At 39.0% G+C, this 23,988-nt stretch overlaps 1 protein-coding gene across 3 annotated transcripts; it reads left to right on the top strand.

Annotated features, from left to right (window-relative positions):
* The first annotated feature begins 17,508 nt into the window (after positions 1-17,508).
* On the top strand, positions 17,509-23,988 carry LOC131222615 (uncharacterized). Of its 3 annotated transcripts, none has more exons than XM_058217755.1 (3): positions 17,509-19,339; positions 19,511-19,615; positions 23,755-23,988. In XM_058217755.1, the coding sequence occupies exon 1, from the start codon at positions 17,945-17,947 to the stop codon at positions 18,836-18,838; it is 894 nt and encodes a 297-aa protein (XP_058073738.1). In that variant the 5' UTR covers positions 17,509-17,944; the 3' UTR covers positions 18,839-19,339; positions 19,511-19,615; positions 23,755-23,988. The 3 variants fall into 3 exon arrangements, with proteins under 3 accessions (XP_058073738.1, XP_058073739.1, XP_058073740.1); XM_058217756.1 differs by having other exon boundaries at positions 23,761-23,988; XM_058217757.1 differs by having other exon boundaries at positions 19,511-19,588; positions 23,761-23,988.

A 23,988-nucleotide genomic window follows, 5' to 3' on the forward strand; every position in this document is an offset into this window, starting at 1 on the left:
CAACCATGCTGGGAACGTATCTGTGATACGTTCTACATCAGACTCCTCCACTTGAAAAAAACTCGTCCTCGAGTTACGCAAGAGACTTGGCACATGAGTCTGAGATAACTTCTGACGCCGATGTTCATTAGCCCTTTTTTTGTACTTGGCATTAAGCTCTTGAGCTGACATAATATACGTACTCATGTTTTCCTTGACTTGACTAATATTAATCAGTTCCTTCACATCTGTCTTCAAGATCTTATATTTTTTCTGATAATGTGGGCAATTAGGCGGACTTACCCCTGAGATGGGATCAACGTAATTTTGTATATCTCGTATGGGAGGTAATTTATCGGGAGGTTCATTGAGCACAATCTCCTTGAACTCCTGCAAAATTGGCTTCAAATCTTTTGGGATATTCACAGGCTCCATATATTTTTCATTTTCAACTAATGAATATATATGTTTTGTTTCCTTAGATTGTTTGACAAAAGCCTGTTCAGTTGTGAGAGACTGTTCCTCAACTTTAGAAGTCTTGGGTTGGTTTTCCATTCCTATAGAGGTCACATGTTCGCCACTGATGAATCATGTGGTCTGTTGCAACTCCGTTTTGACCCGGTCACCTCTTGCCGACAAATAATAGGATTTCTCTGCATAACCCTTTAATGATTGGTTATCTTGCCAATAATTTTGATTTTGTTGGAATAATACCTGATCATAATTGGTAGGGAAGAATCGCATGCACAATAACTTCTTCATCCGCGACCACATGCGGATTGGCGCCTTCATCCGTCTCATTCGCTCGAGTTGAAGTTGCTCCCACCAATCTGAAGCTCTGCCCGTCAACTTGTAGGCCACGAGTTTAACTTTCTTTTCTTCCATTATATTCATGTAGTCGAAGAAACGTTCGACTTTAAGCAACCAATTAAGGAAGTCCTTGAAATAGAGTTGACCATTAAAACTAGGAAGATCGACTTTCATCTTGAGTTCTTGGTCCATCCGATCCATCTGATCAATGGCTCGTCTAGGATGCTGTAAAATCATGTCGCTAGATCCCACTTTATCAGGAGTGATCCTGTGGTTCACTGATAGCGTCGCCCTACGATCAATATGATTACGAATTCTAGCAATTGTTGATGGTGGATCACCACCATGAACACGGAGTTGCCCTAGGGCCTCCGCTAAACGATCCGCCATGCGATCGATGGAAGCCTGCAGCCCTTGCATAGCTTGCCGATTCTCTCGCCGTGCTGCTTCGAAAGCTGCCGCTGTTAAAGGTAAATTCCCTAGAGCACCGCCCATGGGATTGTTGCCCGACCCGTCGTTAGAAGCCATCAATCCGAGGAGAAACCTCGCTCTGATACCAAACTAACGCAGGGGAGGACGTGAGGTCGAGCACCGTCTTCCTCAAGAGGATAACTATTCCAAATCCACAGAACTTCTCTGGACTCCTCACAGAGACTTCTCGAATCCACGAGGAAAGAAAGCAGAAAATAGAAATAAATTCTAATAAATTCGAAATTGATTTATCAATAATTGATTAATGAATATTTGATGATTGCATAATGTGTGTCCTTACACCATTAATATAAAAAAAAATAAACTAAAATTCGTAATTACCAAAAATAGCAAAATTCTAACTCTAATAAAAATCCTAATTCTAATAAAACTCTTCTAAGGCCTAATTTCTAAAAATAAAAATTGCAAATAAACTTTTTCTAGAAGAGTCCTAGTATAACTAAAATTTATTTCTAAAAGGAAAGAAAATCTAAAACTCTAAAAAATATTAAAAAAATCGGAATTACTAAAAATAGTAAATTTTTTTCTAAAAATTCATTTTTGAGCTGAAAGCGCACGTTTTTTGACGAAACGGACAGATGCGACCCACTTTGTGGGTCGGTTCACCTCGGATGGCCCGTTTCAGTAAAGATTGATAGGTTACGTGCCCCATAACAATACCCGGATCAAAAGTTATGGTTAATTCACCGTCCATCTTCTTTTGTCTCAACCATGCTGGGAACGTATCTGTGGTACGTTCTACATCAATACAGCTATAACAACGTTAGATCTCATTAAAAAACTTTCCCAACGTTTCTCATGTTACATAAATTGCATTAACACAACTAAAGAATGGATCTTGGAGAAGCATCAATATCCTTCTATTTTAAGTTAATGCTCTCAACAAATTTCTAATATGAGATCCTATCAAAGCTAAATTTTCTAGAATCTCTGGTTACTGACACTGTTATTAAATAGGCTCAAGTTCCATTTCTCTCATCCTTTCTTTCACTTTGTCCTTGCAAAGCCATTTTATTGAGGGGATCAACCAGATCACAGGTTTTAACAAAATTCAAACCATCTCTTCATAATCAAGCAACCTTTGTATAATTACGTACCTATACCTAATGTGAATAAAAAGGTCCCTCCCTATGGTGGGGAATCAATAGGGAGATCTCATGAGTGTGCTTTTATTTGCTATCATGAGCTTGCTTCCTGGAGGAAGGCATTGTAATGAGTATTAGCTATGAGATGCTAGCTGTTGGGTATGAAGAAAGTATATACGTTAGCTCTATACCATGTTAGCCATTCAGATTTTAAAAAAATAATAATAATAAATAAGTAAAATAAATTTTTTTTTTTTTAAAGTATATTTAATCTCCCGGCAACAGCATGGGCCAACATGCCACTTGAGTAGAAGATCTATACCATCAAAATGGTACGCCCCACCATGACAATCATTGGGCACCAAAAATCAGGAAGTCTACTTGTTGATGCAGAAATTCAATTAGCCTTCTCTGGACCTTCGCTTACCTGCACAAGGAATGGACAAAGTGAACCCTGGCAAGTACAGGAGACGCTTCGATGCTTAAGTCAAGTGGAGAATCTAGGTCTAGTCGAGTAAGGAGTTTTAGGCTAGAGATTGTGCGTACCTTTCATCATTAGAGGCGTCTCTATTTATAAATTATGAGAGGCGTCGACGGCGTAGGAGGGATTTCCCTATTTAGCCAAATATCCTGCAGTAGGATTAGAATCCTATTGGGAATCGTAGTAATCGTCCTAGATTCTTGGTTGAGATCTCGGACGAATCCGTATCGCGATAGGCTTCTTGGATCTTCGGCTAGGATCCTGGGAGGATGCGGTCGAGCCTTGATAAGAGGCGAGCTACGCTAACTTGAAGTGTGTCATCCTGAGACATGCTGACGTGGGTCATGCCGACCTATGACAATCCAGCCTGGAACATGCCGACTTGGGACATGTCGAACTGTCTCCTTAGTCGAGCGGCTGGGTTCCATTGAGGTTTGTTGTCCTTTTGGCCTGTTGGCGGGACATCGAGCTCGACCTCATCTCCTTTTTAGTTTTGAATCTAGGAGTCGGGTTTAAAGTTTATGTTATTACCTACTCGGTCGAACGTGTAAGGTTTCGACCTGACTTTTTTCTATTGGTTGGTCTATTTTCCCCATAACAGTACTCATCAGATAAGCCAAACTTCTAGAATCGCCAAACAATCGACAGTCTAACTCAACTTGTAGTTGTGACTCAACTGATTTGATGAGTAGACCAATCTAATTTTTGAGAAGGGTGATCTTCACAGTATGGGCCACTGTTTTTATGGCATGATGGGTGTCCCACACAAGTGATATGTTAGCCTTGTGGTGTTGTTGCCTGTAGTTGATCAATGATCTCATGTTTAACATTTTTTTTTTCTCAAGCAAGAATTGTACCTTGAAATGCCAACATTGCTATTAACCTTTCCACATGCTCGTCTCCCATTATGAAAAGATCTCATTGATGAGAGAGAGAGATGAATATCTAAAGGCATGCCATGACACTTGAGCATGGGGCCAATGAAGCACCATGACTTGGACAATATTGTAATTGAAAAGGATGAAGAAAATCTTACTCAACCTACATCCTACCTTTTTTTTTCTTGATTGAGTAAAAGCATCAGTATTGGATGCATGTGTTGATATTCATGATTACAGCCCTCACAAGATCGGAACCGGAGGAGTTATTTGATACTCTGGAAGTGTATGATGCCTGATAAGCAGCCACTCAGAGATTGCATACATCTATTAACACAAATTTAACAGACTAAATTGTGCAACCCTTGCTTTGTCGCATTCCCAAAGTAGTTGTACAATCCTGACCTCTAGATTCCTCTAGATTCACGGACACTTGTTTGTCGAAATAGGACGGTGGATATTTTTCATCTTGGACCGTCAAATAAATGTCCCGTAATCCAGTGGTCGGATCACTCAAACAATCTCAATTTTTGTTTCATGATATATCTAAACTGGGACTTATAGTGTAAGATAGCTTAATTTGAATTACTTGTATGCGATATATGGAATGTGTAAGTAGTTTTAAAGTACCTGCGTATCATCCATGCTCTGCCAGAGTAGCAAAGTTCTTTCTCTGGGAAGAAAGGAATGATAGTACCACAAGGAAATAAAGAGAAAGGTTGGTAAAGCTACGTAGCTGTCTTCATTGCGTAACAGCTTTGCACTTTTCGATGCTGGTGGTATGTCGTAAGTGGGCCCCTATCTTAGTTTTGTATCAGTCAGAAAGAGTGATGGTGACTCTTCAACCGTACACGTGGCATAATCGTACGGTGATCCAGACCGTTCAGATCGCTGACCCAGATGTGGATGGAGCATTAAACCGAAAAGTTGCGTTGCGAAGATAATAACATTAACCACCTGATTTTATTTTTATTTTTTACCTTTGAACTTAGACCACTCAGTATTTTACTTTTAACCATCCGTTCGATAGCCATTAATTGGATGGGTAGGATTGCTTGATCAGTGGAATTTTAGAGATATGCTCCAATCATTTATCGACTCTGGTAATTTCGGAAACGGATTGGCTACTCCCCCTGCACCAGCCCGGTGGCTGATGGTCGGTGCTCCGTGGGCCCCACCATAATGTATGTGTTTCATCCACGCCGTTCATCCATTTTGACGGATCATTTCAGAGGTTGATCCCAATGAGAGGGATGTAAATCTCAGGTGGACCACACCACAGGAAAACAATAGTGATTGGATGGATATCCACCATTAAAATCCTCCTAAGGCCTACTGTACTGTTTATTTGACATCCAATCTGTTGATTAGGTCATACAGACCCAGATGAAGGGAAGAAACAAAGATAAGCTTGATCCAAAACTTTTATAGTCCCCAAAGAGTTTTTAATGGTTGACGTTCATTCAACGCTGTTTCCTGTAATGTGGTCCACTTGAGATTGGCATATAGCTAATGTTTTTACCTCATAACATAAAATGATCTATAAAAATAGATGGACGGCATGGATGAAACACATACATCATGTTGGGGCCCACGGAGCACCGACCATCAGCCATTGGCTGATGGCGGTGGGAGTAGCCAATCCGTTCCCGGTATTTTCACGGTAGCTGGAGTTTTCAGTTGTACGTGTGTGGCCATGACTGTGATCCAAACCGTTCGCAGATGCGACCCACTTCGGATGATGGAGAGAGAGATGTGGCCCCAAAATTGGGCAAACGAGGAAGTTTATTTCCAAACACCAGCTCCCGCACATGTTGACGTGGCACACGCGTGCGGGATCTGAGATACTCCTTAGACACCCCGCCCCCTAGATGCACGCCAGTCATGCCGGTCCACTCATCAGATGGCGCAATACTCGAACGTTGAATAACCGTCCATCTCCTTGTACAACATGATGACTGCCAATGTACAGCCGAGATCTTGTACAAATGTACCGCGTTGGCACACTTGGAGCTGGTGATCCAAATCATAGATCTGATGGACCATCGTAAAAAAAAATCCTCCTCAATGCAACAATCATAACCGTACGTTTGATGGCTTGTACATGGACAGTCAAGAAAAGTAATACCGTAAAGAAATCCACGCGCAACTGTAAAAGGGCAAAGATAGGAATGGTCAAAATCTTCCAATCTATGGGATGATTGAACAGGTCCATCCACGGAGAAGGAATCTTTAATAGCACCCGTCGTGGCTGAGGAGGCGGCTTCCCTGTAACCCAAATATCTGTGGGGCCTACCACAAACAATATCTACTCCGTCTATCCGCTTCTTCATATCATTTCAGGATGTGAGTCAAGTGGGCCATGCCACAGGAAACAGTGAGAATGGAGATGCCCACCATATAGACCTTCCTGGGCCCACCGTGATGTTTGGATGACATCCAACCGTGCATAAGGTCATTTCCACATGTAAGAAGGGAAATCAAAAATATAAGAACGATCCAAAACTTCCGTGACAGCAGGCGTTCAATCATCTCATGTGACACACTTGAGTTTTGGTTCTCCCTCATGTTTGGGTTCATAGAGTAAAATGAGCCCACGAAACTGATAAACGAATCAGATATAATTAGTACAAACAACGTGCTGGCCCCACAGAGCTTTGGGCTACGGGGGAGCCATGTAACCCCGGGTTAAGAGGCAATTCGCCAGGTCGTGGCTCGTGGCCAGATAAGTCACTTTCAATTACGTTCTTATTAGGTCAACTAGGAGAGACCGACCTTCCGTCGGCAAGGTCGACCGTTCAAAGGTTCTAACATGGCCCACCCATATAGACTTCTAACCAAACAAACCTTTGAATTACCATACTTTCCAACCGTGTGGAGCCCACCTGATGTTTGAGCGCCAGCCATCCAACCTGTTCATTAGATGTGCCCGCCTATGTTACGCCTAGATCCGAAATCTAGCATGATCCATGAATAGGTGGGCCACACCAAAGGGAACAATTGGAGGCATTGGCTAAAGTGACGCCACCATAGAAACTTCCTGATAGATTCGGGTCCATCGTGTTGTGCTCATGTCATCTAAAATGGTCATCACATCGCCACCACCCAAATGAAGGGACACCAAGATCAAGACATTCCAAAACTCAGATGGCGATACCATGTGAATATATAGGTTTATGGGTGATTGTACATGGGTCCTAGTAGTGTGTTCCTTGAGTTTTGGATCGAGGTGATTTTGAAACATATGGTTAACATGAGTAGGCGCGCACCAGATACACGGTTTGGATTCTATATTCAAATCATGCAGGTCCCACACACAACTCGAACGCATGGTAATCATCTAATTATCATATTCAAACTGTAGGTTATCATTCACATTGTCTCAATTGGTTACCTTTCATTTGCGTAAAAACTCCAAATAGATGGGTTAGCTAGCTTTTACTGGCCAATGCTAGTAGAGCCATTGACCCGTTTCAGTTCATTTTTTGTCCACACACATGAATTAAAGTTACAAACTTGGAGAACTCTAGAATGCAAACAGGAGCACCCAATGTCATGTGTGAGCATGCAAGAGAATAAATAAATAAAAAGATGTTCTTTATATTGATTTCTTATACTTGGGAATACCACCCATGGATGATAAGATGAAAAAAATGAACTTCTTTATATTGATTTCTTATACTTGGGAATACCACCAATGGATAATATGATGAAAAAACTGAACTTTAATAGCTAGAGGGAGAACGGTATCCTTTAGGAGCTAAATTGAAAACTTTAAAAGAATTAAGTGAAGGTTCAAAAATAAACATGGATTGATTTAATAACAAAATACTTTATTTAAGTAAGAGTATGATCCTTAGTAGACTGGAACGGTGAAATAAGATAAATGTAGCATATTTGATCAGTTATTTGAGATAAAAGGGTAGATGATAAGATTTATAAAGATTTGACTAATTACTAGACCATTGATTCACAAGATGTTCGAATGATTTGTGAAGATAAGAATTATTCCATTAGATAAAAATTTTTATTAAAAATAAAAACTTTTATCACAATAATAATAGGTTGATGGTGTTTATTCACAAAAATAACAAAAGAAAGTGAAACATGGATATTGAAAGATATTTAAATATGATTTTAGTAATATAAATGAAAATTCAATGCGAAAAATGCATAAAAGTAAATAAAGCAAAAAAAGATACTGACAATGATTTAAGTGGACTGGACGATCATGAAAAAGAACCCAAGTAGTTATGAGACTATTGTAGTTTTTGGTTAACAGGATGTGACTGAAAAATGACTAAATAAAATGCTCAGAATTTTATTATAAAAAAAAAAACACTTGACAAGGTCTTAGATATTTATCTCAAGAGGATGTCACCGACTAAATAAGATCAAGGATCTAACATCTCAGATATTTCTCTAACCAAGCTGATTTGCTACAATAATGTGACAAAAGCAATGCTAATCTAAAATATTGCTAGACTTCTTACATTGAATACTTGTTAAAAAGTTATTTTTGCTACTCTTATTTTAGAAAATGTTACCATTGTCGGTTTTAGCATTTAATACTTTCCAACGCAAACAAGCCTGAATGTTCATCTTCACCTCATGGTACACATTACTGCGATGTGGTATTTTCTACACCTGTCTAGTTTAATCATGATAGGCCAGGTATAAACACTCGCGATCGAGAAAATTAAGCAAAAAATAAAATTTTATTTCAATTAAAAAATTAGTGTCTCACTTTTAAAGACTACCAAAACTTAGAATTTGTATTTTTTTTCTAGGACTTTTAATGATTTGGTTGGTACAATTATTGTCTTATGGTGTGCATGTATAGCGATAAAATATTTTTTAGAATATTTAATTTATTACACTCATTATCCTCAAAATACACCACAACATAATTAGAGAAATTCAAGAGCCAAAATCAGGTTCTCAAATACAATTTCTAAAATTTCGGAATTTGAAAAATCAACAAAGAAAATCTAAGATATCAATCCCATGATTCCAACTCGGACAAGTCAACCCTCGACTCACCTTGAGTCCCAACTCGACTCAGGACGTGGGTCAATCTAAAGTAGTCAGGTCAGAAAAACCATGCCCTTTATTGTTTTAGTGGGCCATTTTCAAGGGTTAGGTTTAGTGATGTGATGGAGGGCAGATGGGCCTAACTGTTGTTTGTGGCCAACAAAAAAATAAATAAATAATAAATAAAAGGCTAAAAGGCTCTTATGGTATCTGATGCCCTTGGTCCAAATCGTAAATGTAACATGTATGGAAAGTCATCCAGACCGTTCTTTAGGCTGGCCTTGATAAGGAGAATCTACAGAAAACCAAAAAACATGTTGATAGGATTATCTTAACCGTTAGTTTTGATCCCAAAACATATACAACAAAAACAAGAAGCAAATTCAGAAACTAAGCAAAGCATAAATATAGGTAAAACCAACACATCCATGTATAAATTAAGCACACATGAAGCACACATGATTGGATGTAAGTAGCTACCCTTTTTCTTTTCTACTTTTGGTATTAGAGTGGTAAAACCGTTGGTCCTATTCTAGTACCAAAATTAGGGAAAAGGGTGTAAGAACCAATAAAAAAAAGGTGCAACCCTTGATTGGATGTATGAGATGTTTAGATCTACGACCAATCTACGGTTGAGATGTAAACCCCTCTTATAGTTGAGAGTTGGTGATAATGGGTTGGACCACCTGGACGTGTGAGAGGAATATTTACCATAATTAAAAGCAGAAGTCTTCCTTATTCATTCGCAATACTATATCGTTGAATGATACCGAGGAGTTATTTGATACACTGGTAGAGTGTGATGCTCCATACGCATGCGCAGATTGCACATGTAGCATACATTTGCCTCACGTTAAAATAATTAAAAGTGGGGTCCACTTTAGATGGTTAAATCCCAACAGGATATTGATTAGAGGATTCTAGCCTCAGCCTCAGATTAATTTGTATTTATTTTATTCAATCAGGACCATCTACCATCTTCATATTTAACAGCCATCAAGATGTTTGGATAATATGATGATTTAAATTTTGGGTTATGACCCATATATAGGGCCCATAGCCTGTGCAGTTCGATTTATTATGGATGTAAGCCACGTAGACAACTTTCATGTGCCTGACTATAGAGCGTCGTAGTCTGCAAGAGTATCAAAGTTTTTCCCCTCATTTTATACTTTGAAAGGGAATTTCAAATCCTGGTATTTTGAGAGGTGTGACAGCTCCGGGGAATCAAGACTGGGAGTTGAGAAATTGACCAATGTAGAAGCAACTTTTTACTCAGTTTCTTTCACGACAAGTCCAAAACTTACCTTCCCAGCTTAAACGTTGGACATAATGACAAGCTTTTGAGGACCAAAATATCCCTGCCTTCTTTTCAAAGCGAATTGGCTGGTTTGTGAAGACCAGCCAAGATGAGCACTGCTAGACGTAGATTGCGTCCTACCGTCGGGACAGTAATCAATCTGGGCAGGGCTCTGTGGGGCCCACCATGATGTAAGTGATTTATCCATGTCGCTCATCATTTTTCTCAGATCATTTTAAAGTATGATTTAAAAATGAGGCAGGTATAAGGCTTAAGTGGACCACAAAGTGGGGATTAAACGTCCACCATTAAAAACTTCTTGGGGGAGCTTGAGAAGCTTCGGATCAAGCTGATATTTGTGTTTTCACTTCATCCACGTCTACATAACCTTATGAATAGATTGGATGCTAAAAAAACATCATGATGGCCCTTTGAAAGGTTTCAATCGGTAAGTGTCATTATTGCTGAAGCTTCCTTTGGTGTGGTCCACTGGAGCTATGGACATGTTTCATTTTTTAGATCGTGCTTTAAAATGATATAAGAAAATCAATCAACAACGTGGATAAAACATTTACATCATGGTGGGCCCCATAGAGCCCTTTCCGGACGGATTACTGTCCGGTCAGCGGTAGGACACAATCTGCGTCCAGCGCTGACGCCTGGACCAGATTAGATACTGACAGATAAAGTAGCAAGTCGGCTATTAAAGTTGCGTCACTAAGTTCTGTAGACCCACTATGATGTGATATATGTGCTATATTCACGTTGTCTATCCATTTTTAGATATCATTTTAAGGTATGAACCAGAGAATGAGGCAAATAAAAATATGTAGTGGACCCCACTAAAGAAAGTAGTGGGGAGAGTGATTCCCGCCATTGAAACTATCCTAAGGCCTATCAAAATGTTTATTTGAAATCAAACTTGTTCAAAAGTTTAAAAAGACATAAAATAAAGGAAAACACAAATATCAGCTTAGATCTAAAACATTGTGGCCTTTAGAAGTTTTTAATGGCCGGCATCACTGTCCCACTGGTTTTTGCACTGGGTCCACTGGAGATTTGGATTTAACTTGTTATTTGGAGATAAAATGATCTCTCCAAATGGATGAAAGGTGTGGATACAAAACATACATCATGGTGGGCCCACACCAGCCAATCTGCTTCCGAAAGGAACGTAGGGGTCTTTTGGTCCTCAAATACTCGTCCGTACGTCCAACGTATGAGATAGGAAGGTAAGTTTTAGACTCTTCAGAAAAAGAAACTGGGTAAAAGTAGCGTCTACAGTGTTCAATTTCTCCTGGGAATTTGAAAAGGGAGCGGATTAGGCGAGGGCGCGGCCTCACCCAAGACCGCGCCGCGCTTACCATGTGGCCCACCTTAATACATGTATTCAATGTCAACGCCGTCCATCCGTTTTATCGGATCAATTTAGGAAATTAGCTAAAAAAAATTGAAGATTATTCAAACCTCAGGTGGACCATACTATAGGAAACAGTGTTGATTGAATGCACCACCGTTGAAAACTTCATATGGCCCAAGGTAATGTTATTTGCCATCTAACCTGTTGATAAGGTCACATAAAAGTGGTTGGAGGGAATAAAAATAAAAATCAGTTTGATCCAAAACTTCTGTATCTCATTAATGGTCAATCGCCACTGTTTCCTTGGTAAGGTCCACCTGAGAATTGGATCTGCTTCACTTTTGAGATATTTCTCCAAAAATGATACGGTAAAACGGATGGACGGAGTGGATATAAATAAATAGATCAAGGTGGGCCATGGTAAAGGCCGTACCGTCTTGGGTGAGGCTGGGGCCGCACCTTACCCCGCTTCCATTTATTTGAAAACGGGAGTTGTTTGATACTCTGGCAGAGTTAGATTCTTGATATACATGCACTTAGAAATTGTACTTGTGGCGTGGAGCCCACTGTCTCTAAGTCACAGGCCAAAAATTAGATTGGTTAAAAAAATCTGAAACTTCTGACTCATGGCCACTTTTTAGTTGAAATAGGACCTTAGGATAATTTTATATTTAACGGTCCATAAATGTCCACAAATATGAAGGTCAGATAATCAAACAAACTTAGTTCTTTTGTTCACGGTGCATCTACATCTTTATACATAGTTTGGACGGTTTAAATTTAATTACATATATCCCACGCCTGCAATTTCTAAAAGTACTTGTGTTTCATCAGTGCACTCTTCCAGAGTATCAAAGTTTTTTCTCATTTGAAAATGGCAGGCTTTCGTTCAAACTAAGCGTCCACCCTGACGCCGGCATTCACAATCTTACGTTTGCTACAGTACAATCCAATGTATAAAAATACCAGGCAATCGAGACGACATCCGTTGGATTTGGGAAATTTCGGTTATTAAAACCATTCATCCCTACAAGATGTAGAGCTGATGATGTAATATGCTTTGAAAACCTTCAAGATTGGAAGATCATATACTTTTCATCAATGGCCCAAAAAAAAACCGTTCATTACACGGTTGACATTCAATGGAAAATAGTCAAGCAAGAAAAGATTGAAACGTAGAAGAACGTTTTTGGGAAGTCATCATCCATGATAAGATATAAGAGATAAACGGTTTGGATCATTGATACAGTATCCTAGATCCAACAACCAATGGTTTCGAAGTATCCTGTAACAGCCAGTCATGGCGTTCATGAGCCCTGCGACCCAAAAATGACGGGCGAGGATTAGGTGAGTCCGGGACAACAGCTTTAGCTGACGGGTCCCTGACCATGGCCCCACATAGATGCATGTGTTGTATCTGCACGCTGTTCATTTATCTTTCCAGCTCATTCTAGGGCATGGTTTAAAAGTGTAGCAGATTCGAGTCTCAGGTGGACCACACCATAGGCAGAATGGTCATTCACAGCTAAGATCTTCTTGTGGGCCACCAAAGTTGTCACACCCCAAAATTCGGGTACCGAATAGAGTGTCCATGACCCAAATTCTAGACCCGTAACCTATGAATTAAAAAATTAAAAAAAAAAATAAAGTATGATAATTAAATATGTATTTCATTTTCTCCAACCATAGTCCACAATTTTAAAATCCAAATACATGTTAAGATGATTAATTATATAATATGTTATTACATTGATACATAATAATTTAACTTAGCTTAAAGTAAGAAAATCAAGTCAAACTTTATTACATTCATAATTTTAAAATAAAATAAAATTGAAAATACCACGTCACATCATATCAATCCCGAGTTGAAACCCTCACAAATATTACCAAATTTAACCTCGACATATTAATTAAAATAAAGCAAACATTGAATTTAAAATCATAATTAATAATTTAACATTCATGAATAAGAAATGAATAAATTATTTAGCATACCTTTTTTTAAAATACGAAGATTTGGAGTGGACAAAACATTCATATGTGTTGATCCTTCTAGGAGATAACCCACGACAGAGCACCATTGTTGATCCTTTCAGAGTATGACCCTTGGCAGAGCACCGGTATAATCTTTTAAGGACAAAAGCCCAGGGCAGTGCATCCGTATGTATTGATCCTTTTACAGAATTACTCAGTGCAGAGCACTCATGCCGATCCTTTTGGGAATGACCCTGTGCAGAGCATCCTATCGTGCTAATGATTTCAAGAATAAGCCTGGGTAGAGCACTTGTACGAATCATTAAACATTTACGTTAAATTGAATTAGTTTATGTAAAATGCATTTAATTCAGACTTATAAGGAAATATGACAGATATAGTGTCCATATCTACATGAGTAATATTCATTATCACCACTAGATAATATTAAATTAAAAAAAAAAAAAAAAAATATATATATATATATATATATATATATATATATATATATATATATATATATATTTGCATTTGTTCAGTTAAATAAAGAATATCTCAATGTCTAAATCATATAAGACAATTATTTATAAATTTTTCAATAAGGAATGATCATTTACCTGCTGTGATGATAAAACACTCTGAAATAGATAAGAATTTTCGTAGAATTATTCTTTGAATAACAAAGTCTGCTACAAATCTGATTCGATGTAACGATCACGAACAAAATTGAATTTGTATGTTAGAATTGGTCTGATCAGATAAGATTTACCTATAGTTCCAATACAATTCTCATAATTAGGGTTTTTATCTATATAAAAACTTCTAAAAGTAAATAAATAATTACAAACTAATTGACTCAGTGAGTTGGCTTATATTACATTTATACATTACTTTCAGTTTAATTATCTGAGAAACAATTTACCTATTACAGGATGTAAATATATATACTAAGGCCCTGGATATTAACTAATGGTCAGATCTATTTTTAATAGGCCTCATGGAAAGATTTACTCATAGTAATGTTGGTTTACATATATCAGATGATGGTGGTGTAGATGAAGAAGACGATTATGTCAGAATCTGGATTGATGCATTTTGCAACATTGACAGTTGTGAATGGTTCTTACGGCCGTATAAAGCTTGTAGGCTCCATGATTGAAGCTTCAGATTGATTTTGTTGGTTGATTATGTAGTTGGAACGTTCAATTATGTAAGAGAATCTCCACGATCGTAAGAGAGGAGATTTGAACATGGAGGATTTTGAGAGAGAAAGGAACGTGAGAGCGTGACTTCGTGTACAAGACAGATTTCTGCTTTAAGTTGTTGTAACCGTGATGAGTGAGTAGTGATATAGGGTCCATCATAATGGCTGAGAGAAATTAGGCCATAATCAGCTTCCACTGGTTCTAGTGCTAAAAAGATTTAGTTAAAATCAAGCTTCAAGGTGAGCCACGTAAAACGTTTTTAGGAGAAAGATTTCAAGGGCTAGGGTTAATCGAGGATTCGGATTCATTGGACGGTTTAGATTAAGGAGTGGGTCCCACTATGATAACGTTATGGATGGTCAAATGGGTTTATGTGCACAATTATACTGTAGAAAATAAGGCAGGAGAGAGAGAGTCACGAAGGAGAGAGTATTCATAGCCCGGGGCAACCCACCTCACTTTGCTTTGGTTTTATTATTATTATTTTTATAGAGTGGGCCCCAAAAGAATAATGTGACAAATTCATACTGTTTATCAGTTTTACCCATCAAAGTTAGGGCATGTGCCCAAAAATGAGGGCCACTCATAGCTCATGTGGGCCACAACATATGTAGCGGTGGAACTCATTGAAAAAAAAACAACCGACAATTACAAAAGTTCCGGATGAAGCTGATAGTTTTTTAGTTTTCTTCCGTTCATCGAAGTACGTGTGACCTTATCAACCGGTTGAATGGCAAATAAATATTACTGTAGACTTTGGAAGTTTTTAACGGTGAGCATTCATTGAATACTGTTTCCTTTGACATGGTCCACCGGAGATTTTTATCTGCTTCGGTTTTGGAGCATGCTCTGGAACGAGAAGGAAAAAAAAGGATGGACCGCGTGGATATACAAGGCATACATCAAGGTGGACCCCCACGGTTAGGGAATCATCCACCAAGCTTGTACCGGGACACCTAATCCGCACCCATAACTGACAGGATGTGCAGATTGTGCTCCCTACACGTGTTGCTACCTTAAATCCGGGAACGGATTAGCTACTCCCCTGGCCACCGCCAATGGCTTATGGTCGTTGCTTTGTTGGCCCACCATGATGTATATGTTTCATCCATGCCGTCCATTTATTTTTCGAGATCATTTTATATTATAAGAGACCAAAAATAAGATATATCCCAATCTCAAGTGGACCACATTACAGGAAACAGCATTGAATGAACATCGACCATTAAAAACTTTTCGTGGGCCATAAAAGTTTTGAATCAAGCTGATCTTTGTTTTTTCCCTTCATCTGGGTCTGTATGACCTAATCAACAGATTGGATGTCAAATAAACAGTACAGTGGGCCTTAGGAGGATTTTAATGGTGGATATCCAATCGCTATTGTTTTCCTGTCGTGTGGTCCACCTGAGATTTATATCCATCTCATTTTTGGGGTCAAGCCTAAAATGATATGTAAAAATGGATGAAACACATACATCATGGTGGGGCCCACAGAGCACCGCCCACCAGCCACCAGGCTGGTGTCAGGGGGAGTTGCCAATCCGTTTCCCTTAAATCCAATCCGTTTAAAAAGAGGGACACCTTGTAAATGGACTACACCGTAAGCATGACCGCAACTGGCCCAAGGTGGGCATCCAACGGATGGTGATAAAGAAACGTAGTAAAGGGTGCAAGTTCAAGGAAGAAATTATCCAAATGAGAGGCCAGGATCGTCTAATCAGTCTGATTTTTGGGGGGTGTTGACAACCTTCAGTATTTCCCACTATTTGGACCGTGAAACTTGTACGGTGGATGAGCCCTTACAGCAGCATAGATGTGTGGTCCCCAGCTTACCACAAACATTCCCAAAGAGAATCTGTTTTGAGTCTACAGCTAAAGGTAGGCACTGTTGCTTTGGTTTTTTAGGCCTGATGCATGTGGAGATGTCTATAGCGTCTATTGAGAGAAAGCCTTTGATACTCCGGCAGAGTATGTTAAATAATATGTAGGCGCTTATAAATTACTAAAAGATTGCACATTTGGCATATCGTAATTCAAATTGGACCGTCCATATTTTGTGTAAAAGTTTAGATTTACTATGGATAAAAGTATATTCTTATATTAAAATGTAAATATCAGATTAGCGGACACTTATTCGACGGTTACAAACAATTTTTTTCCAATGATCTTATTTCAAGAAACAAGTGTGTATAAATCAGAGGTTAGGATTTTTCAACCAATATTATTTTTTGAATTAACTTATATACTGTAAATTAAAATATTTAGTCGGTTTAGATTAAGTATAAGCCACGTATATCATTTCCAAGTGCCTGCGTATCAATCGTCACAGGCAGCCAGAGTATCAAATAACTCCCCCTGTGGTAAAAATAAAAAATCCGTCTTTAAACAGGGAGAGAGAGAGAGAGAGAGAGATATAGATAGATAGAGGCCTTTTGTATATATATAACATAAAAAAATAAAATAAAAATCAGGCTTTTGACGAAAACCCATCTTCCTTCATTTTCATTTTCATCGTTGGATGACCCCAGCTGTCTCTCTCCCAATCGTTGTGTCTCTTTCTCTACCATTCCTATGTCTGGGATTTGATTTTTTTCTTTTCATCTCTTTTTTCTTTTAGGCTGTGGATTCCAGCAGATGTACTGACAGTCAAAAAACCAGAGCCAATTTGTCTGCTTCCATAGAGCTTTTTTACTGCAAAATTCTCCATATTTGTCTGAGATTTGAGAGGACTTGTCCTTTCTCTAAAGCTTTTGATGAAGGGTCTCTTTAGTATCTATTAACCCAACACCCAAATCTGCTCAATTCTTTCACTATCACTTCTCTGTTTCAAGTTTTGAAATATGGGTTCTTGTATTCTTGTTTCAAATATGGGTTCTTGTATTCTTGTTTCAAAGAGGTCTTGAAAAGATTTTTCTTTAATTGAGAGAGAGAGAGAGAGAGAGAGAGAGAGAGAGAGAGATAGAGAGAGAGAGAGATGGGTTTTTGCTGCATTTTGAAGAGGGTGTTCTTGACTTGTGCACTGGAAGAGGTAGGGATTTTATTTTAATTTTCATTGTAAGGGTTTTGGGTTCTTGAGTTCGTGATTGAATGAGGTCAGGAAGGTTTTCTTTTAATCATTTCTTTTTTCCATTTGAGTTTCTTTCATTTTGTTGTTTTTTGAGGGTGAGGTTCTCCACATCATTTTGGAAGAGAAGTTCTTGAGCTCTTCATCTTTTTCTTCTTTCTTTCTTTCAATTTGATTTGGGTTCTTTTGGGCTGTTTTGAAAGAAAGATTGGATTTTTATCTGATAAACCAAGAAAACAAGGGCCGTAGACAGAGAGAGGTTAGATTCTTATAATCAGGATGAGGGATTTCCCTTCCTGTTTTGGTGAAAATGGAGTCCAAGTTGCAGATTCTTCGTCGGGGGCTAGCAGAACTGCTCAGAATTTGGTTACATGTGTTTATCGGAGTCACTTATGCAGCCGCTCTTGCATCGTCACGGTTACATGGAGCAAGAATCTGATGGGCCAAGGTCTTAACGTTGGTATAGATGATTCTACCAACCAGTGCCTCTGCAAAGTCGATATAAAGCCATGGTTGTTCTCCAAGAGAAAAGGATCAAAGAGCCTAGAGGTCGACGGTAGCAAAGTCGACATCTTTTGGGACCTCTCAGCTGCGAAATTTGGGTCTGGACCAGAGCCGTTGGAGTGCTTCTATTTGGCCATCGTCTTCGATCATGAGATGGTTCTCCTGCTCGGCGATTTGAGCAAAGAAGCATACAGAAAGACAAACGCTAGCCCCCCTCCTTCGAATGCAGTGTTTATATCCAAGAGGGAGCATATCTTCGGCAAGAGAGCGTATTGCACAAAGGCTCAGTTCTGCGACAAAGGGCATGTTCATGATGTTGTGATCGAGTGTGAGACGGTTGGCCTTAAGGACCCTTGCCTCTCAATCCGTATCGATAAGAAGACAGTAATGCAAGTGAAGCACCTGGCATGGAAATTCAGGGGGAATCAGACCATCTTGGTTGATGGGCTCCCCGTCGAGGTGTTCTGGGATGTCCATAACTGGCTTTTCAGCGCGACCGTCGGGAATGCGGTGTTTATGTTCCAGACAAGCCTATCGGCAGAGAAGCTGTGGTCCAGCCATACATCCGACCTGTCAGTGTTGCCTTGGTCTTGCTCACAAATATTCCGAGAAACCCAATTACAAGGTCTTGGTTTTTCATTGATTTTGTATGCTTGGAAGAATGAGTAGAGGCCGACAGTGGAGGATATTTTATCACCTCTTCTTCTCTTTTGAGTGCTAACAGATATTTTTAGTGAGTGATTTCCATTAATGATGCGTGTGAATTACATTTGATTTGTAAGTGGCTCCCATTTGTTTTTATTTCCCCACTTGACTAAGTCGATCATGTTTCAAATAGACTAGAAATAGTTCCTTGTCTTTTAATGGCTGTTTTGTATTCTTTGTTTGTAACTTGTCTTGGAGCGTCTTCAATGTGATTCTTGATTCCGTGTTGAAAATTGCAAGTTGGTTGTTTAGTTCCAAGGCATCAGATAAAATTTTGAGTTGGCAGATGATGGAATTTTGACTCATCCCCTCTGAGCTCTGTTGATTGAAAATGACTTTATCACTAAAGTGCAGTCTGTTGTGGATAACACTTTGGGATATTGTGGCGTTTATCTCTAATGATTTCTCTTACTTCACTCCGGGATCCAAATGTACCAACCAGCTGTGTTCTTCCCAACCATCACAGTAAGATCTTTTTTGACCATGTATTTAGCTACTGATTCTGCTTCACTGAACCATAGGTCCACACATACATGCATGTGTGCATTTGTGCACTGGCCGTGTGTCATTGATATTAGCCTTTCAGTTGTGTCCAAATGAACTTTGATTGGGTTTTTCATTTCCTTTTCATTGCAGGAGAAGCTGAAGGTCCACAATACATATGGACCTAAACATTAGCAGGATTAATATGGTTTGACTGAAGTGAAGTGCACGGTTATATTCCTGTTGCCAGTCTCCTGAGTACATATTCCTCGCTTTAGTTATTTATGCAGTCTAGATGAGTGGATGCTATGTTATCTGTATGACTTTACATTTTGCTGTCACTTATTTTCCATGCTTACAAGCTTTTTTTTTTTTTTTTTTGAAAGATCAGTGGATCTTTATTACAAACAAAGCCAAAAGGAATCAAAATAAGCTACAACACATGACAGACAGGACTTAAGAATCAAAGCCTAAGCTATGACATCAAATCTTGCCCTCCTGAACACTTGATCGGAGAGCCCAAGCTGATTTTGGAAACAATTCCACTCAGCCCAAATCAACCATAAACCAGCAAGGATCAAAAGCCTCCATAGGGTCCTTTCTTTCTGGCAAATCCATGACATGCTAAGAGAAACTCTCCAATCAACATCACGCTGTTGCATTGGAAGAGATCAAAAAAGCATACCCACACCACTTCGTGCCATGCTTTTAGGATTTTTCTTATGCCACCCATTTGAAATTTCACAGAAGGGGCGACTTACCCACAGTAATGCTGTTGAATTTCTCTATTATCGTGGGTTCCTTTTGTTGTTATTTTGTTGGTTTCTTTTGCTTATATCTTTTGTACTCTGCAGTTTTTAGTCTTTGAATTTTCCCTGCTGAAGCCTAAAGGAAAAATCAAGATGGATTTGATGATGTCGCAGGCCTGAGATGACAATGCTTTTACAGAAGGCCGTTGCTAACAAATTCTCCTTTCGAAGCCCACATTCACCCTAACGTGGTTTTAAATACTGGATTACAAGTGTGACTCGCCGTTTGACTGAAACTGGCACGATCCCCCTAAGTTGGTTGGAGTCAATGAACATTTTGGCCTGGTGACTAGTTTTGTTTTTCTCTGCTAACGTTTCAACTTGGATGAGTCAACTAGGTACTGGACAAGGTTTAGACCATGTGACTCTAAAACTTCTTTGATGGACGACCATGAGTTTGTTTGGCAGTCATTGGTGTGGACAATTCGGAGTGTGTTCTCAATGGCATTATAAAACTAAAATTTTTAACTTTTAGGCTTTCAATTTGATGTGCTGAAGGAACCATTGGGATGGATTCGATGTTGTGAGCCTGAAGGGGAGTTCCTTCAGAACTAACACTGCATCGGACTAATCTTCTTTCCAAGACCTTAATGCCCAAAATGATCTTTGTGGGATGATCTAATGAGCTTTGACAGTAGTCATGAGTGAAGATTATCTGGATTTTGGAGATAAGTGAATGGTTTGTCAGAATGTTCAGCAGATCTATAATAATGGATTTATCTCAAGCTAAGTAGTGTATATTTTCATCTGAAGTTGCAATGTGCATGCTTGATCTCTTGGGACTCTTGGCATTGGTAGATTTTCGTAACTAGCTGTTGCTATCTCATGCAGACAGTTTCACCTTCTCAGACGAGTTCAGTTAGGACTGATATGGAATCACTGTGCTTTCTTTATCTATATTCTGCATCATACTGTGGTGGCTGTCGGTGATGTTAATTATCTACAGTTCTCTTTTTGTGTTTTGGGCCATCATAGAGAGCTGTAGATTTCCCGCTTTCAAAGATTTTAGTTGTTTAACAAGTCTAGAATGGTGAATGGATGCTGAGAAGTACACAGGTGAGATTTGTACAGATGTGTGGTAGGTTCAAAATTAGTTGTATTTTCCTGTTCATATGTATCAGTGACCGTTGGGGAAGTTGATGAACTGTAGTTAGTTTTAGTAGTTTCTAATGTCTTTTTGGATAGAACTGTTAAGAAGCCCCAGTTCGTTATTTTTAAAAATAAGGAGTTCTATTTGTTGTATGCATCAACTATCAAGCATGTGGATATGTGAGAATTTGCAATGGTGGATCCAGAGTGCAGGTAAAATATCAAGGTTGATGCCTGGTGGGCAGCTATCCAATGTTATGTAAATCACCAACCCCCTACGTTTTCCATTACAAATCATGTGATCCGATTTATGGGTGGTTTGCGATCTGGATCACTATATTTACAAACTGAATCTTTTGTCCTATGCTCTTATTGTTGATTAAGTATTTTAAGTTATATTGTAAAGTTGAATTTAGAATGTAGGGATTTATACTTTGATTGATGCAATAGTATGAATGTGCGATCTATAAGATAACTTCCATTGTATCATAATGATCTACAATACATTATCAATTTGCATAAAACCATATTGCATATACTCTACTGTATGTACTTGAGGGACGTGCATGATCCTATCACTAGTATTTGGAAGAAGTAGCGTGCCGTGTAACCATTCCCATACCACGTATTGGGGTGACCTACCCCATTAGATAATAAGATCTACCATTTAAAAGTCAACCCCAAATTGTTGGGAGAATGCTAAGATGATGATGATGCTACTAAACGTCAAATGGAAGTTTATGCTCCATGCGGAAGAACTGAGTCTAGAAGGGTTTTTTTTTTTTTTTTTTTTAAAGAAGGGAAATTTGGGTCCTGTTTGGTAGGTGCCTAAAAATGAGCTGATCAAATTTTAACAGTAACTACATATTCAGGATCTTGATCTCTAATACATAATTACTTTTAACATGAACTTGTTTTGTATTGGAGATCAAGATCTTTAATATGTGATGACTGTTAACTACAATGAGATGAACTCATTTTTAGGCATCTACCAAACAGGGCCTTAGATTTCGCCTTGGAAGAGCAAAGACAGTCAATATCATTTTTGAAAAGAACAAAGTAATGACACCATGGACCCTTGGTCATTACTTTGTATAGCACTGCGACATCATGGAACCTTCATGAAACCAGCCATCTGTGATAATCCGAAGATATGACCTTTTGACCTGCTATCAAGATTTTGTATTTCCTGAAGCACCCCACATTTACCATGTATATGATTTGTACCACATTGGCATCTATACGCGTGCTGGACGTCTTTAATCAGATATGTTGCAGATGTCCACAACGTCTGTTATCCATCACCATAGCCTTTTCCCAGCTATTGGTATTTGGGATTGGCTTTACAAAGGCTATGTTGCCAATCATGCTATCTGAGGCCCATCCTTGATCGAAGTCCTTTGTAGATCTTCTCTCATCCCTTTTCCGAGCCCTTTAACCTAATTAAGCTTCCCTTTTTTCAAAAAAACTTTCCCTTCTTTTTGCTCTATTTATTTATTTATTTTGAGCAAGAAATGGTGAAAGCTCTCACCATTTTGTTGTGTTTTCATTGAGATCTCCTATACCATTTTCCCTTCTCAATGTGACCCCTCGTCGTCCCATTCTCTCGCTCAGGCAACCTTCTAACTGTAGGTCTAAAACTCACTGGGTCAACACAAAGCTCAGCTAAATCAACTCTAATCAGTGAGATTTCGAGCCAAGTCACTGAGAAACTCAGTCCTGGGTCTGACTCGATCCAGACTCGGGACTTTTTGAGTGGACTTGACCCATCAGTTGACTCGGCATGACTCACTGTGTTAAAGCAGCACACCGTTGAGTCATTTGGTGGTAGTGTTTGTATTTTATCTTATATTTAATCTTAATTTTGTTAAAATCTACACCAATCCCAAACTTTTTAAGTATTTAACTATTAGATGGCCAGTCAAGTCGTGTGGAGTCTTCAAGTCAACCCAACCCTGCTGAACATCCAGTCGAGTTTTCAGGTTTTTGTACTATGCTTCTAATTATGTGCTGCTACTGCTTTGAACTTGCACTTGTCTTTCACTTTCCTGCTCATACACTCGATTCTGCTGACACTTACTTTGAGGGCTACCTCAAAAGGCAATGATGGGTTTGATGAAGAAGGTAAATACACTTACCATAAACCCAATAAACCCAATCGAGGTTCTGGGCATGGTTTGGCTGTCTAACAACCAACTAACACATGATTAACCCTTACTCTTCAACCCTGAAAGAGAAAGGATCAACACTAGTTACCGCTACATTTGGTGAATCATGCATGACATCTTAGCAGTCTGGATTTTGGAGCAGTGGCTATAGTATAGTGTATTTATGCTTCTGCTCCTTCTTCTTCTTCTTATTATTATTATTTTAACACATGCACACACACCCCCACACACTCACGCCGTAGTGGGCTTTCACCACCTATGGATACTCGAACCCTTGACCGGGTGTTGAAACTCCGGAGAGTCTACCACCCGAGCAAGAGCAAGGATCCAGATGCAGGGGAAGATGGTGATGCGTGGGGCTGCTGCTGCTAACCAAGAGGCGCTGTAAAACACAAGATTCCAATGCAGCACCTTGGAAGAAATGCAGGTTATTATCTGTTTGGTGGGTCCCACTTGATATGTACTATGACTAGTGAATCAGGCCAATCCAGCCATCAGATGCCACGTGAGTGCATCAAATATGGAACATTGGTTTATTTATTTTAACCATCTTTCCCTTCTTTCT

This window comes from Magnolia sinica, chromosome 13, assembly GCF_029962835.1.
Source record: "Magnolia sinica isolate HGM2019 chromosome 13, MsV1, whole genome shotgun sequence".
Classification (NCBI taxonomy): Eukaryota; Viridiplantae; Streptophyta; class Magnoliopsida; order Magnoliales; family Magnoliaceae; genus Magnolia; species Magnolia sinica.